The sequence below is a fragment of the Symphalangus syndactylus genome, chromosome 7 (genome assembly GCF_028878055.3).
Source record: "Symphalangus syndactylus isolate Jambi chromosome 7, NHGRI_mSymSyn1-v2.1_pri, whole genome shotgun sequence".
NCBI classification, from domain to species: Eukaryota; Metazoa; Chordata; class Mammalia; order Primates; family Hylobatidae; genus Symphalangus; species Symphalangus syndactylus.
The window spans coordinates 72,399,779-72,416,681 of NC_072429.2; the positions used below are offsets into that span (position 1 = coordinate 72,399,779).

At 42.3% G+C, this 16,903-nt stretch overlaps 1 protein-coding gene across 3 annotated transcripts in view; it reads left to right on the forward strand.

Annotated features, from left to right (window-relative positions):
- The window catches only part of LY96 (lymphocyte antigen 96), a 121,102-nt gene that overhangs the window by 19,759 nt on the left and 84,440 nt on the right, over positions 1-16,903 (forward strand). For 2 of the 3 annotated variants that reach the window (XM_055286534.2, XM_055286536.2), the window contains 2 exons: positions 13,598-13,650; positions 15,766-15,889. The exons of the other annotated variant lie outside the window; for it this stretch is intronic. In XM_055286534.2, the coding sequence (XP_055142509.1) occupies positions 13,598-13,650; positions 15,766-15,864 (152 nt within the window). In that variant the 3' untranslated portion in view covers positions 15,865-15,889. Of the gene's footprint in view, positions 1-13,597; positions 13,651-15,765; positions 15,890-16,903 lie in introns of those variants that run through there. 3 annotated transcript variants of the gene reach the window in all.

The following is a 16,903-nucleotide window of genomic DNA, read 5'->3' on the forward strand; positions in this document are numbered from 1 at the left end:
TCTCAGCTCACTGCAACCTCCACCTCCCGGGTTCAAGTGATTCTGCCTCAGCCTCCTGAGTAGCTGGGACTACAGGCATGTGCCACCATGCCCAGCTAAGTTTTGTATTTTTAGTAGAGACAGGTTTTCATCATGTTAGCCAGGCTGGTCTCAAACTCCTGACCTCAGGCCATCTGCCCGCCTCGGCCTCCCAAAGTGCCTCCCAAAGTGCTGAGATTACAGGTGTGAGCCACCGCACCTGGCCCTAATTTTAAATTTTATTTTATTTTAATTAAAAAATCGAGATAAGGTCTCACCATCTTGCCCAGGCTGGTCTTGAACTCCTGGGTTCAAGCGATCCTCCTGCCTCAGCTTCCCAGAGTGCTGGGATTACAGGTGTGAGCCATTGCTCCTGGCCATTTTTAAATTTTTTGTAGAGAGAGGGTCTCACTATGTTGCCCAGGCTGGTCAGACAAGCCTTCAATAGAGTATTTTATTAGAGTCTTGAATCTGAGAACATCAGAGAGTGAGGGGGAAAAACATTCCCTGGAGAGGAAACAGCATATACAAACACATCTAGTCATGAAAGAGTATGGTTTATTTGGAGAGTAGGTTTTCTGTAGTTGGAGCAGAATGTGCTTGTGGGGAATTGCTGGAGATGAGCCTAGAAAAGGGGGCAGTGTGAGCATGTAAGTCATGCGCAAAATATTGGCCTGTATCCTATAGTCAGTGGGCAGGGATGACCCGCTGAGATTTCCATTTTTGCAGATAACTAGCATCCATATGGCAGGAGGTGGGGGTAGGCTGAGGCAGGAAACTTGGGTGGAAGGAAGAGCATCCAGGAGGCTCTGTGAGAGACCATGAGGGCTGAACGAGATGGCAGCCAGGGAGTAGCAGGGAGGAGATGAAAGAGAGCTTTTTGGGAGACAGAATAGGTAGGATACACTGATTTAATGTGGCAGGCAAGGATTAGGTAAAATCAAGACCCTCTTGGGCTGGGTGCCTGTAATCCCAGGACTTTGGGAGGCTGAGGCTAGGAGTTTGGGGCAAGCCTGGGCAAGGAGGTGAAACCCCATCTCTGAAAAAAAAAAATTAGCTGGGTGTGGTGGTACCAGCCTTTAGTCCAGCTACTTGGGACTGAGGTGGGAGGATCACTTGCGCCCAGGAGGTCTTAGCTAGCTGTGATCCACTGCTGCACTCCCTGACTCAAAAAAAAAAAAAGAAAAAAAAGCACCACACTTGAGGGCCGGTGACTGGATGTATGAAGTGCCATTATCTGAGATGATGTGTACAAAAGAACAGGCAGGTTTTTTTTTTTTTTTTTCTTTTTTCTTTTTTTTAAAGGGAAACATAATGAGTTCTGGCTTGGGCATGTTAAGCTCAAGGTAATTTTGGAACATTCAAATAAACATGGCCATCTGGCAGCTGAGTATGTGGGCCCAGAACTTAGGACTTTCTGATTTAAGAAACATTGACGTATCAAGAGACCCTTGAAATTTGGGAGTCAAATTTGCAAGTACCATACATATCTATGTTTAAAATACTTTTCCTTTTGGTTGTTATAAAAGTTATACATCTTTATGATATGATATTTAGAAAATATGGACAAGCAATTATAAAGTAAAAGTTACCCATAATCTCACCAGTTTTTACACACACACACACACACACACACATATATATATCTGTTTCTCTCAAAAACACATTTATGAATCAATGGATGGACATTTCAAAGCATCTTAAATTTAATAAGCCTGGGCTGGGCACGGTAGCTCATGCCTGCAATCCCAGCACTTTGTGAGGCCAAGGCAGGTGAGTTGCTTGACATCAGGAGTTTGAGAACAGCCTGGGCAACATGGTAAAATGCCGTCTCTACCAATAATACAAAAATTAGCTGGGCCTGGTGGTGCATGCCTGTGGTCCTAGATACTTGAGAGGCTGAGGTGGGAGGATCACTGGAGCTTGGGCAGTGGAGGCTGCAGTGAGCTGTGATTGTACCACTGCACTCCAGCCTGGGCAACAGAGCAAGATCCTGTTTAAAAAAAAATTCATAAGCCTGTAAGTTCTGTTACTGGGATTTTACTGGGGCTGCTGTTACTAAGTACCATAAACTGAATACCTTAGAAAAACAGAAATTTATCACGTAACAGCTCTGGAGTCCAGAAGTATGAAACCAAGATAACAAGGCCATTCTCCCTCTGCAGGAGCTAGGCATGGATCTGTTCCAGGCCTCTCTCCTAGCTTCTGATGGCCTAAGGCGTGTCTTGCCTTGTAGATGGCCATCTTCTTCCTGGGTCCTTTCACTGTGATCTTCCCTCCTATGTTTGTCTATCTCAGTGTCCAAATTTCCCCTTCTTAATAAGGACACTTGCATATTGGACTAGGGCCCACCCTAATGACCTCATTTTAACTTGATTATCTGCAAAGATCCTGTTTCCAAATAAGGTCATGTTCACAGGCACTGGAGGTTAGGGCTTCAACATATCTTTTCGTGGACACAATTCAATGTACAATACCATCTGAGGCTCAGATCCCGCCCCCTGCATAGTTGCCAGGAAAACTAGACTGGACCATGAGTGAGCTGCATGGATACCTTTTGGGAAGAGGAGAGGAAAGCCTAAGAAGGGGTTCTGTTCTCCCTCGCCCTGCCTCAGTTCCCTCTTGCCTTCTTCAATGTGGGCAAAGCTTCAAGCTAACTTCCTAAGAAAAGAATGGAAGGGTCCGTTCCAAGATGGCCGAAAAGGAACAGCTTTGGTCTGCAGCTCCCAGTGTGATCGACACAGAAGACAGGTGATTTCTGCATTTCCAACTGAGGTACCTGGTTCATCTCACTGGGACTAGTTGGACAGTGGGTGCAGCCCACAGAGGGCAAGCCGAAGCAGGGTGGGGCATCGCCTCACCCAGGAAGTGCAAGGGGTCAGGGGATTTCCCTTTCCTAGCCAAAGGAAGCTGTGACAGACTGTACCAGGAAAATCAGGACACTCCCACCATAATACTGCACTTTTCCAATGGTCTTAGCAAACAGCACACCAGGAGATTATATCCCACGCCTGGCTCAGTGGGTCCCATGCCCACAGAGCCTTGCTCACTGCTAGCACAGCAGTCCAAGATTGAACTGCAAGGCAGCAGCCTGGCTTGGGGAGGGGCATCTGCCATTGCTGAGGCTTGAGTAGGTAAACATAGGGGCCAGGAAGCTTGAACTGGGTGGAGCCCACTGCAGCTCAACGAGGCCTGCCTGCCTCTGTAGACTCCACCTCTGTGGGCAGGATATAGCTGAACAAAAGGCAGCAGAAACTTCTGCAGACTTAAAGGTCCCTGTCTGACAGCTCTGAAGAGAGCAGTGGTTCTCCCAGCATGGTGTTTGTTTGAGCTCTGAGATCAGACAGACTGTCACCTCAAGTGGGTCCCTGACCCCTGTGTAGCCTAACTGGGAGACATCTCCCAGTAGGGGCTGACTGACACCTCATACAGTCAGTGCCCCTCTGAGATGAAGCTTCCAGAGGAAGGATCAGGCAGCAATATTTGCTGATCTGCAATGTTTACTGTTCTGCAATATTTACTGTTCTGCAGCCTCCGCTGGTGATACCCAGGCAAACAGGGTCTGGAGTGGACCTCCAGCAAACTCCAACAGACCTGCAACTGAGGGTCCTGACTCTTAGAAGGAAAGCTAACAAACAGAAAGGAATAGCATCAACATCGACAAAAAGGACATCCACACCAAAACCCCATCTGTAGGTCACCATCATCAAAGACCAAAGGTAGATAAAACCACAAAGATGGGGAGAAACCAGAGCAGAAAAGCTGAAAATTCTAAAATCAGAGTGTCTCTTCTCCAGAGGATTGCAGCTCCTCACCAGCAACGGAACAAAGCTGGATGGAGAATGACTTTGACAAGTTGACAGAAGAAGGCTTTAGAAGGTCAGTAATAACAAACTTCTCTGAGCTAAAGGAGGATGTTCAAACCCATCACAAGGAAGCTAAACACCTTGAAAAAAGATTAGATGAATGGCTAACTAGAATAAACAGTGTAGAGAAGACTTTATTAAATGACCTGATGGAAATGAAAACCATGGCATGAGAACTATGTGACACATGCAGAAGCTTCAGTAGCCAATTTGATCAAGTGGAAGAAAGGGTATCAGTGATTGAAGATCAAATTAGTGAAATGAAGCGAAAAGAGAAGTTTGGAGAAAAAAGAGTAATAAGAAATGAACAAAACCTCCAAGAAACATGATACTATGTGAAAAGATCAAATCTACATTTGATTGGTGTACCTGAAAGTGATGGGGAGAATGGAACCAAGCTGGAAAACACTCTTCAGGATATTATCCAGGAGAACTTCCCCAATCTAGCAAGGCAAGCCAACATTCAAATTCAGGAAATACAGAGAACACCACAAGGTACTCCTTGAGAAGAGCAACCCCAAGACAGATAATTGTCAGATTCACCAAGGTTGAAATGAAGGAAAAAATGTTAAGGGCAGCCAGAGAGAAAGGTCAGGTTACCCACAAAGGGAAGCCCATCAGACTAACAGCGGATCTCTCGGCAGAAACTCTACAAGCCAGAAGAGAGTGGGGGCCAATATTGAACATTCTTAAAGAAAAGAATTTTCAATCCAGAATTTCATATCCAGCCAAACTAAGCTTCACAAGTGAAGGAGAAATAAAATCCTTTACAGACAAGCAAATGCTGAGAGATTTTGTCACCACCAGGCCTGCCTTACAAGAGCTCCTGAAGGAAGCACTAAACGTGGAAAGGAAGAGCCGGTACAGCCACTGCAAAAATATGCCAAATTATAAAGACTATTGATGCTAGGAAGAAACTGCATCAATTAACGAGCAAAATAACCAACCAACATCATAATGACAGGATCAAATTCACACATAACAATATTAACCTTAAACATAAATGGGCTAAATGCCCCAATTAAAAGACACAGACTGGCAAATTGGATAAAGAGTCAAGACCTATCAGTGTGCTGTATTCAGGAGACCCATCTCATGTGCAGAGACACACATAGGCTCAAAATAAAGGGATGGAGGAAGATCTATCAAGCAAATGGAAAGTAAAAAAAAAAAACAAAAAAAAAAACAAGCAGGGGTTGCAGTTCTAGTCCTTGATAAAACAGACTTTAAACCAACAAAGATAAAAAGAAACAAAGAAGAAACATAAAGGTAAAGGGATCAATTCTACAAGAAGTGCTAACTATCCTAAATATATATGCACCCAATACAGGAGCACCCAGATTCATAAAGCAAGTCCTTAGAGACCTACAAAGAGACTTAGACTCCCACACAATAATAATGGGATACTTTAACACCCCACTGTCAATATTAGACAGATCAATGAGACAGAAGGTTAACAAGGATATCCAGGACTTGAACTCAGTTCTGCAGCAAGCAGACCTAATAGACATCTACAGAACTCTCCACCCCAAATCAACAGAATATACATTCTTCTCAGCACCACATTGCACTTATTCCAAAATTGACCACATAGTTGGAAGTAAAGCACTCCTCAGCAAATGTAAAAGAACAGAAATCACAACAAACTGTCTTTCAGACCACAGTGCAATCAAATTAGAACTCAGGATTAAGAAACTCACTAAAAACTACACAACTACATGGAAACTGAACAACCTGCTCCTGAGTGACTACTGAGTACATAACTAAATGAAGGCAGAAATAAAGATATTCTTTGAAACCAATGAGAACAAAGACATAACGTACCAGAATCTGTGGGACACATTTAAAGCAGTGTGTAGAGGGAAATTTATAGCACTAAATGCCCACAAGAGAAAGCAGAAAAGATCTAAAATCGACACCCTAACATCACGATTAAAAGAACTAGAGAAGCAAGAGCAAACACATTCAAAAGCTAGCAGAAGGAAAGAAATAACTAAGATCAGAGCAGAATGGAATGAGATAGAGACAAAAAAACCCTTCAAAAAATCAATGAATCCAGGAGCTGTTTTTTGAAAAGATCAACAAAATAGATAGACTGCTGGCAAGACTAATAAAGAAGAAAAGAGAGAAGAATCAAATAGACGCAATAAAAACTGATAAAGGGGATATCACCACCGATCCCACAGAAATGCAAACTACCATCAGAGAATACTATAAACACCTCTACACAAATAAACTAGAAAATTTAGAAGAAATGGATAAATACCTGGACACATACACCCTCCCAAGACTAAACCAGGAAGAAGTCGAATCCCTGAATAGACCAATAACAAGTTCTGAAATTGAGGCAATAATTAATAGCCTACCAACCAAAAAAAGTCCAGGACCAGACAGATTCACGGCCAAATTCTACCAGAGGTACAAAGAGGAGCTGGTACCATTCCTTCTGAAATTATTCCAATCAATAGAAAAGGAGGGAATCCTCCCTAACTCATTTTATGAGGCCAGCATCATCCTGATACCAAAGCCTGGCAGAGACACAACAAAAAAAGAGAATTTTAGGCCAATATTGCTGATGAACATCGATGAGAAAACCCTCAATAAAATACTGGCAAACCGAATCCAGCAGTACATCAAAAAGCTTACGCACCAAGATCAAGTTGGCTTCATCCTTGGGATGCAAGGCTGGTTCAACATACACAAATCAATATATATAATCCATCACATAAACAAAACCAAAGATAGAAATCACACAATTATGTCACTAGATGCAGAAAAGGCCTTCGACAAAATTCAACAGCCTTTCATGCTAAAAACTCTCAATAAACTAGGTATTGATGGAATCTATCTCAAAATAATAAGAGCTATTTATGACAAACCCACAGCCAGTATCATACTGAATGGGCAAAAACTGAAAGCATTCTGTTTGAAAACTGGCACAAGACAGGGATGCCCTCTCTCACCACTCCTACTCAACATAGTGTTGGAAGTTCTGGCCAGGACAATCAGGCAAGAGAAGAAATAAAGGGTATTCAATTAGGAAAAGAGGAAGTCAAATTGTCCCTGTTTTCAGATGACATGATTGTATATTTGGAAAACTCCATTGTTTCAGCCCAAAATCTCCTTAAGCTGATAAGCACATTTAGCAAAGTCTCAGGATATAAAATAATGTGCAAAAATCACAAGCATTCCTATACAGCAATAACAGACAAACAGAGAGCCAAATCATGAGTGAACTCCCATTCACAATTGCTACAAAGAGAATAAAATACCTAGGAATCCAACTTACAAGGGATGTGAAGGACCTCTTCAAGGAGAATTACAAACCACTGCTCAACGAAATAAAAGAGGACACAAACAAATGTAAGAACATTCCATGCTCATGGATGGGAGGAATCAATATTGTGAAAATGGCCATACTGCCCAAGGTAATTTATAGATTCAATGCCATCCCCATCAAGCTGCCAATGACTTTCTTCACAGAATTGGAAAAAACTACTTTAAAGTTCATCTGGAACCAAAAAAGAGCCTGCATTGCCAAGACAATCCTAAGCAAAAAGAGCAAAGCTGGAGGCATCACGCTACCTGACTTCAAACTATACTACAAGGCTACAGTAACCAAAACAGCATGGTACTGGTACCAAAACAGAGACATAGACCAATGGAATAGAACAGAGGCCTCAGAAATAACACCACACATCTACCATCATTTGATCTTTGACAAACCTGACAAAAACAAGAAATAGGGAAAGGATTCCCTATTTAATAAATGGTGCTGGGAAAACTGGCTAGCCATATGTAGAAAGCTGAAACTGGATCTCTTCCTTAAATCTTATACAAAAATTAATTCAAGATGGATTAAAGACTTAAATGCTAGACTTAAAACCATAAAAGCCCTAGAAGAAAACCTAGGCAATATGATTCAGGACATAGGCATGGGCGAGGACTTCATGACTAAAACACCAAAAGCAATGGCAACAAAAGCCAAAATAGACAAATGGGATCTAATTAAACTAAACAGCTTCTGCACAACAAAAGAAACTGTCATCAGATTGAACAGGCAACCTACAGAATGGGAGAAAATTTTTGCAATCTACCCATCTGACAAAGGGCTGATATCCAGAATCTACAAAGAACTTACACAAATTTACAAGAAAAAATCAAACAACCCCATCAAAAAGTGGGCAAAGGATATGAACAGACACTTTTCAAAAGAAGACATTTATGCAGTCAAGAGACACATGAAAAAATGCTCATCATCACTGGTCATCAGAGAAATGCAAATCAAAACCACAGTGAGATACCATCTCACACCGGTTAGAAAGGCAATCATTAAAAAGTCAAGAAACAATAGGTGCTGGAGAGGATCTGGAGAAATAGGAACACTTTTACACTGTTGGTGGGAGTGTAAACTAGTTCAACCATTGTGGAGAACTGTGGCGATTCCTCAAGGATCTAGAACTAGAAATACCATTTGATCCAGTCATCCCATTACTGGGTATATACCCAAAGGATTATAAATCATGCTACTATGAAGACACATGCACACGTATGTTTACTGCGGCACTATTCACGACAGCAAAGACTTGGAACCAACCCAAATGTCCATCAATGATAGACTGGATTAAGAAAATGTGGCACATATACACCATGGAATACTATGCAGCCATAAAGAAGAATGAGTTCATGTCCTTTATAGGGACATGGATGAAGCTGGAAACCATCATTCTGAGCAAACTATCGTAAGGACAGAAAACCAAACACCGCATATTCTCACTCATAGGTGGGAATCGAACAATGAGAACACTTGGACACAGGGTGGGGAACATCACACACCAGGGCCTGTCATGGGGTGGGGGGCTGGGGGAGGGATAGCATTAGGAGAAATACCTAATGTAAATGTCTAATTAATTGGTGCAGCAAACCAACATGGCACATGTATACATATGTAACAAATCTGCACATTGTGCACATGTACCCTAGAACTTAAAGTATAATTTAAAAAAAAAAAGAAAAGAAAAGAATGGAAGGTATGAGAAAGATACGAGCTTTCTTGGCAGGCACGGTGGCTCACGCCTATAATTTCAGCACTTTGGGAGGCCAAGGCGGGCAGATCACTTGAGGTCAGGAGTTCCATACCAGCCTGGCCTACATGGTGAAACCCAGTCTCTACTAAAAATACAAAAGTAGACGGGTGTGGTAGCACATGTTTGTAATCCCAGCTACCACCCGGGAGGCTGAGGAAGGAGAATCACTTGAATGAAGGCAGAGGTTGCAGTGAGCCAAGATCCGGCCCCTGCACTCCAGTCTGGGCTACACAGTGAGACTCCAGTCTCAAAAAAAGAAAAACAAACAAAAAAAAAGATAGCTTTCTAAGACAGACCAAACAATTGAAAAACAAAAAAAAAAGGGGTCTATCCAACAGAAGAGGTTAGAACTCCTTTCACTTACCTGAACTGCTAAGTGTTAGGATAGTCTCCCTTAATAGAAATCTAGGGGTTGTTCTTTTTTTCTTTTTTTTTTTGAGACGGGATCTCGCCCTGTCGCCCAGGCTGGAGTGCAATGGCACAATCCTGGCTCACTGCAATCTCCGCCTCCCGGGTTCAATAGATTCTCCTGCCCCAGCCTCCCCAGTAGCTGGGATTACAGGTGCATGCCACCACGCTCAGCACATTTTTTGTATGTTTAATAGAGATGGGGTTTCACCATGTTGGCCAGTCTGGTCTTGAACTCCTGACCTCACGATCAGCCCACTTTGGCCTCCCAAAGTGCTAGGATTACAGGCGTGAGCCACCGCGCCTGGTCTAGGGGTTGTTCTTAATTTCTTTCTCAAATCCTCAAGTCTCATCGATCTTCCTCCCCCGCCCCTTACACAAAGTTGACAGAGTTGGCTTTATGACCAGAGTCCATACTGAAGGGCCCCGTGCTTGGGGTTTAATGCCCTGTGATCATAGTCTTGAAATTCTTAATGATTTTATCTTTGAGTGTGTGTTTTGTGTAAGTGAAATCTAATGAGATGATGGGGTATGAACCCACCTTCCCTGGACTGGTTGTTGGTTCCCGTTGCCCACTTCCCTGCTGGCACCCTGGGATCCCCTCCCCTTTTCTGTCCAGTGCAACCTGCTACCCTCTGCTCCTGGTGAAATCCTGGCTACAGGGAGGGTCAGGATCTGGTGTGGGTGCCCTGCAGTATCTTGAGTGGGCATGACAGTGGCTGCCCTACCTGGTCTGGCAGCACCACAGCCCTGTTCAGCAGCTGACTAGTTGGGCACACCATCCCCTGCCCCACCCCAAAACAGGTAGTGTGTGGAGGTATTGCATGGAGGTTGCAGTGCCTTGAGAGTCACTGTTGAATAGCAGGCTTGTAGGAAAGAAAGGTCCTTGTTTGGACTTCTGCCCCTCACTGGGGCATGGGGCATCTGGCAGTTTGTGGAAGGAGGACCCTGACAGGCAGCTCTCAGGCCCAAGCTTGCACAGGAGCCCCCAGTTGTGGAGGAGCCCCTGGGTGTTTCTACACTCACCTATGCTGCTTGCTGAGGGAGCATTCCCTCAGGCTGTTCCATGTCTTGGGGACCTTCTCTTTCTCTGTTCAAACTTCCTGCCTCTGGCCTGTGTTAGTTTCCTCTGGCCAGCTCCAGGCACCCTCTGGGGATGAGCAGGGAAAGACAAATTATGTAATCTCCGTGATTCTACCTTGAAGTTAAATGCTTTAATATTTGCATTTAAAACTGGCATTGTAGTATAAAAAGATGAATAGTGAAATTCATACTAATAGTTTAAAATGTTCTCTTTATTACAAATGATATTAAATTGCAATAAAAACATCGTGGCAAGTCTAGAGAGAGAAACACACAGAAGAAAGGAAAAAGTTTCATGTTCTAGTAACTTTAACAGGTTTCTCCCATCTTTTGAATAAGCAGCCTCATGTCGTCATTTTGTGCTGGGCCTTGCAAATTGTGTATTTAATTATGTAATGATGTATTGCACTACTTTTCATGGCAAAAACAGCAATTACTTTTACACCAACCTAATAGTTGGTCCTGAAGCTGGGTACCGAGAATTAGGTACTAGGAGCCAGATTCAAAAATATCCAAAGCAAAACCCCTGTCCTCATGAAGATTATAGACTAGTGGAGAAAACAGGATCCTAATGAAGTAATAAAATAAAGAAAAGCAGAAAAATGAAATATGATTCAATTTGTGATACTCTCAAAGAAACAAGCAAGTTAATGAGATAGAGCCTATTATTATTATATTATTATATAATATATACATATATGACTAATATATTAATGCATTAATATTCACAAGGTATGAATATGTTATTATTCACAAGATGCCATTGGAAGGAGGGTCTAGAAGGGAGAAGGAATAATATTAAATGTTATAAGTAACATTTAATGGTAATAATATTTAATAAGTGCTATGTCCCAGGCATTGTTCTTAGCACTTAACATGTATTAACTGGTATAGCCCTTGTAATAATCCTATGAGATGCGTGTTATCACCCATCACCATTTTACTGAGGTGTAGAAAAGTTAAGTGACTGGCCCAAAGTTACACACCAGGTAGAGGAGCTGGGATTCAAACCCAAGCCGTTCTGGCCCCAGAGCCATCATTCTTACAAAGATGTTATCTTTATCCTTACTGCATCTTTCCCATTGCATATTGTATTTGGAATGGTTTCTTCTTATCATTTTGGGGGTCTTTTTTTGATTTTTAAAAATTTTAATTTTAATTTAATTTAATTAATTTATTTATTTTGAGACAAAGTCTCCCTGTCACCCAGGCTGGAGTGAAGTGGCACGAACACAGCTCACTGTAGCCTCTACCTACTGGGATCAAGTGATCCTCCCACCCCAGCCTCTCGAGTAACTGGGATTATAGGCACACGCACCACACCCATCTTTCTTTTTTATATTTTGTACAGATAAGACTCCACCACGTTGCCCAGGCTGGTCTTGAACTTCTGGGCTCGAGGGATCTACCCTCTTTGGCCTCCCAAAGTGTTGTGATTACAGGTGTGAGCCACCGCTCACAGCTGGAATGGTTTCTTAAATATCTATATCGCCAATAGACTTTAGCTCTCTGAGAGAAGGGACAGAGTTGTACTACCATTGTCTTCCCAGGCCCCGGTGGGTAGTAGGCTTTCAATAAGTAGTTGTTGAACTGTTAAATTTTGAATTGGATTGGCCTTGAATGAAAGATCATAAGATTATGAAGACATGATCACTTTACTGAGCTCAAGAAACACCTCAGGTATCAACTCCTTTAGTAAGGATACACCCGGCTAGGTGTGGTGGCTCATGTCTGTAATCCCAGGACTTTGGAAGGCCAAGGCGGCAGATCACCTGAGGTTAGGAGTTCAGTACCAGCCTGGCCAACATAGAGAAACTCTGTCTCTACTAAAAACACAAAAATTCACCAGGCGTAGTGGTGGGTGCCTGTAATCTCAGCTACTGGGGAGGCTGAGGCAGGAGAATGGTGTGAACCCGGGAGGCGGAGCTTGCAGTGAGCCGAGATTGCGCCACTGCACTCCAGCCTGGGCGACAGAACGAGACTCCATCTCAAAAAAAAAAAAAAAAGAAAGATACACCCTTTATATGCTTTAAAGAAAGAGCAAAAAGAAAAGAAAAAACAGCTGGGCGCAATGGCTCATGCTTATAATCCCAGCACTTTGGAAAGCCAAGGTGGGCGGATCACCTAAAGTCGGGAGTTCGAGACCAGCCTGGTCAGCATGGTGAAACCCCGTCTCTACTAAAAATACAAAAATTAATCGGGCATGGTGGCAGGCGCCTGTAATCTCAGCTACTCAGGAAGCCGAGGCTGGAGAATCTCTTGAACCCTTGAGGCAGAGGTTGCAGTGAGCCGAGATCACATCATTGTACTCCAGCCTGGGAAACAGAGTGAGACTCCATCTCAAAACAAACAAACAAAAACAGAAAAAGGATACACCCAGAAGTAAATAAATAAATGCATATCTGTGAGACTAGAAGTATACATGCAGACATTATTTATTTACTTCTGAGAACAATATTATAGTTTTTGATTTAACTATTTATATTAAAAGTATTTTTGGCCACTGTTTCTTTTGTTTGAGATTCAAAACATACATTTCTATTTTACCCCACCACATTCACTACTTTGTTCTGACTGGAACAGTAGGATGTGGATCTTCCTGCATTTTTGACTCTGGGCTCCACAGCTTGTGTGGGGCCAGGCCCATGGCTATGCACTTGAACAGAAGCTAACTTGAGCTTCTCAGTGGTGTAATTGGGAGGAGCTTCAGTATTCTGGCTGCCTCCAAAATATCTCATCTGTCTTTGGCAAGATTATTCTCTATTATACCCAGCTTAATGTGCATCAATATCTCTGAAAACTAGTTTACAATGCACATATGTAACTTGGTCTGAAGCATATTAGCACTAGCTTGTTCATTGTTTATTCATTATTGAGACCAGCAGGTCTTAATAGTTTGTGTCCCCTAAGGGATAAGATAGGGGCAGGTGTACAGAGAGGCTCTAGGGGCGGAGAAAGGAAGCCACAGAAGAATAGCAGCCAGGGTATGAAAGGTTCATTATTTTTCCACAGTTTTGCTTGGGACTGCCTCTGTCAGTAGTTAAGTGTATGCCATAAAGGTATACTCTATGCTACCAAGAAAAAAATTACCTAACGGTGACCAATAACGTCTTGTATTTTATATTTTGTTTGCAGAGACTGTGAATACAACAGTATCATTCTCCTTCAAGGGAATAAAATTTTCTAAGGTATTGTTCAAGATTTATTTTGTACTGTCTAACCTTTAGCAGTAATAGACATGTTAAGCATTTGAAACAAGCAATTCACAACTTCTTCTTTTTTTTTAAATGGGATCTCAGTCTGTCACCCAGGCTGGAGTGCAGTGGCATGATCTCTGCTCACTGCAACCTCCACCCGCCAACCCCCACCCCAAGCAATCCTCCCTCTTGCCTTAGCCTCCTGACTAGCTGGGACTACAGGTCCGTGCCACAATGCCAGCTAATGTTTTGTACTTTTGGAAGAGACGTGGTTTCACCATGTTGCCCAGGTTGGTCTTGAACTCCTGAGCTCAAGCGATGCACTCCGCTTAGCCTCCCAAAGTGCTGGGATTACAAGTGTGGGCAGTTGTGCCCAGCTGACAATTTCATGAATAGCAATTCAAGATTAAGATGTTCAAGGTTTTTTCTTTCACTTTTATTTAGAATTAGCTTTTTTTTTTTTTTTTTTTTTTTTTTTTTTAACTGAGCCTTGCTCTGTTGCCCAGGCTGGAGTGAAGTGTGTTCTGGGCTCACTGCAACTTCCGCCTCCCAGGTTCAGGTGATTCTGTGCCTCAGCCACCCGAGTAGCTGGGATTACAGACACATGCCACCATGCCCAGCTAATTTTTTTATTTTTAGTAGAGATGGGGTTTCATCATGTTGCCCAGGCCAGTCTCAAACTCCTGGCCTCATGTGATCCACCCACCTTTGTTCCTGGACCAAACTGAGGGTTGGGCTGCCATTTCTTGCAGCCCAATAACAAGATGCAGATGAACTGGGGAGGAAGAGAGCTTTTATTTCTGTAACTGGTTACAGGGAGAAGGTCTGGAAATTATCGCCAGACCAACTCAAAATTACAAAGTTTTCAGAGCTTATATACATTCTAAGGTATATGTCTATGTGTAAGTGTGCATTCATCTAAAGACACAAGTGATTAACTTCTTTTAATCTATAACTAAGGTCTAAGTCCTGAAGACCTTCCTCTGGAGCCTCAGTAACTTTACTTAATCTAAATGGGTCTGGGTGCTGGGGTGATTACCTTTATCTTGTCTCCTGCTAAATCATGGAGGTTTGAGGAGTTCCTTCAGACCCCCAATAAACTTGGTTGTGGAAGCCTGGGGAGTTTCTTCGGACCCACACTAAAACTTGATTGATCCTAAATGGGTCCTATTAAGAATTTCTTAGTTATTTTGTCATGCTTTAAGGCCCAGGAAAGGCCTGGGCAAAACTCCTGATGGGCTTTTGTTACATCCCATCCTTTGCATAAGGGCGCTGGCTTTAAATATTTAACTTAACCACTCAGTCAGTACTGAAACAGTTGTTAGTGAGACCTGGCCTTGGCCTCGCAAACTGCTGGGACTATAGGTGTAAGCCACTGCGCCCAGCCTTAGTATTAGGTCTTTTGGTATTTTTTCTTTCTGTAGACTATGGAAAAATTGCACAAAAGGTAGCATTTTTTTCCACTTCATTTTTTTTCCCTCTAACATACATGGGCAAAAGTAATTTGAATGCAAGTGCTCATTACTAATCTGTTGAACAGTCTTCAGATGAAAGCACTGGATGGCCACTGTGTATAAGCCAGTAAGTCTCTGTAACTATTCATGTAAATATAATGTGAACATTGTTTAGGAGAATAAAAATCACATAAATTACAGACTTATTTTGTTCAAGATTTTTTTGGGAACTTAGTCTGGTCATCCATGCCTTTGTAAAAATAATTGCTGCCTCAATGAATAATACCATTGTGATTTTAGATATTTGCGTGACATATCTAGTAATGAAATTTTATGCATTTTACTTTTGGTGACCATTTTAAAATAAAATTTAATAATGCATATTCTTTCATTATTTTGTTATAAACTAATATCTAATATTTCAAAACCTCTTAGGTTAGTTTTTAAAAATAACATAATCTTATAATTGGGAAATAAATGGGCTTTATGCTCATTTAATTCAAAGACATGGAAAGTTTTGTCTCATTGGAAAACTAATAAAATCAATCCAATTTAAATGGCTTTCTGCTAGTAAGAGAAAGTTCTTACAAAGCCTCTGAAATAGTAGCATCTAACATTTTGTATTGCTTGTATTTCTTATACTTCATTTTAGGGAAGATACAAATGTGTTGTTGAAGCTATTTCTGGGAGCCCAGAAGAAATGCTTTTTTGCTTGGAGTTTGTCATCCTACACCAACCTAATTCAAATTAGAATAAATTGAGTATTTTAAAAAAAATTTTAAAGGTATTGTTCCTGTTTTAAGGGTACCCGGGATTTGTTTTAATCAGATATGGTAGGATAGGAAGACACAGAAATGACTGTCATGAAGAAAGAAGCTTATCCTCACAGATCTCTAGAGAACGGAGGCATGATGCACCATGCAGAGCCACCTGGGGAAGCACCAGTGTCTGTGGGAACGTGGAGGGAGAGGAAAAATGTGGGCAAGAGTGTTTATTATGTTTTTCCATGGGAAGCAATGGGCAAGGTAGGGTAAGTAATTGATATGGTTTGGCTGTGTCCCCATTCAAATCTCATCTTGAATTGTAGTTCCCATAATCCCCACGTGTCGTGGGGGACCCAGTGGGAGGTAATTGAATCATGGGGGCCGTTACCTCCATGCTGTTCTCATGATAGTGAATGAGTTCTCATGAGATCTGATGGTTTTATAAGGAGCTTTTCCCACCCACCCTTTTGCTCTGCACTTCACCTTCCTGCCACCATACGAAGAAGGACGCGTTTGCTTCCCCTTCTGCCATGATTGTTTCCTGAGGCCTCCCCAGCCCTGCAGAGCCATGAGTCAGTTAAACCTCTTTCCTTTATTTTATTTATTGTTTTGAGACGGAGTCTCACTCTATCACCCAGGCTGGAGTGCAGTGGCACCATCTCGGCTCACTGCAACCTCTGCCTTCCAGGTTCAAGTGATTCTCCTGCCTCAGCCTCCCAAGTAGCTGGGATTACAGGCGCCTGCCATCACACCTGGCTAATTTTTGTATTTTTAGTAGAGATGGGGTTTCACCATATTGGTCAGGCTGGTCTTGAACTCCTGACCTCAGGTGATCAGGCTCCCAAAGTGCTGGGATTACAGGCATGAGCCACTGTGCCCAGCCTAAACCTCTTTCCTTTATAAATTACCCAGTCTTGGGTATTTCTTCATAGTAGCATGAGAATGGACTAATACAGCAGTGTTGACCTAAAAGGAAGAAGCTGAGACAGAATTAGTGTAAGTAAAGAGTTTATTTGGGCCAAGCTT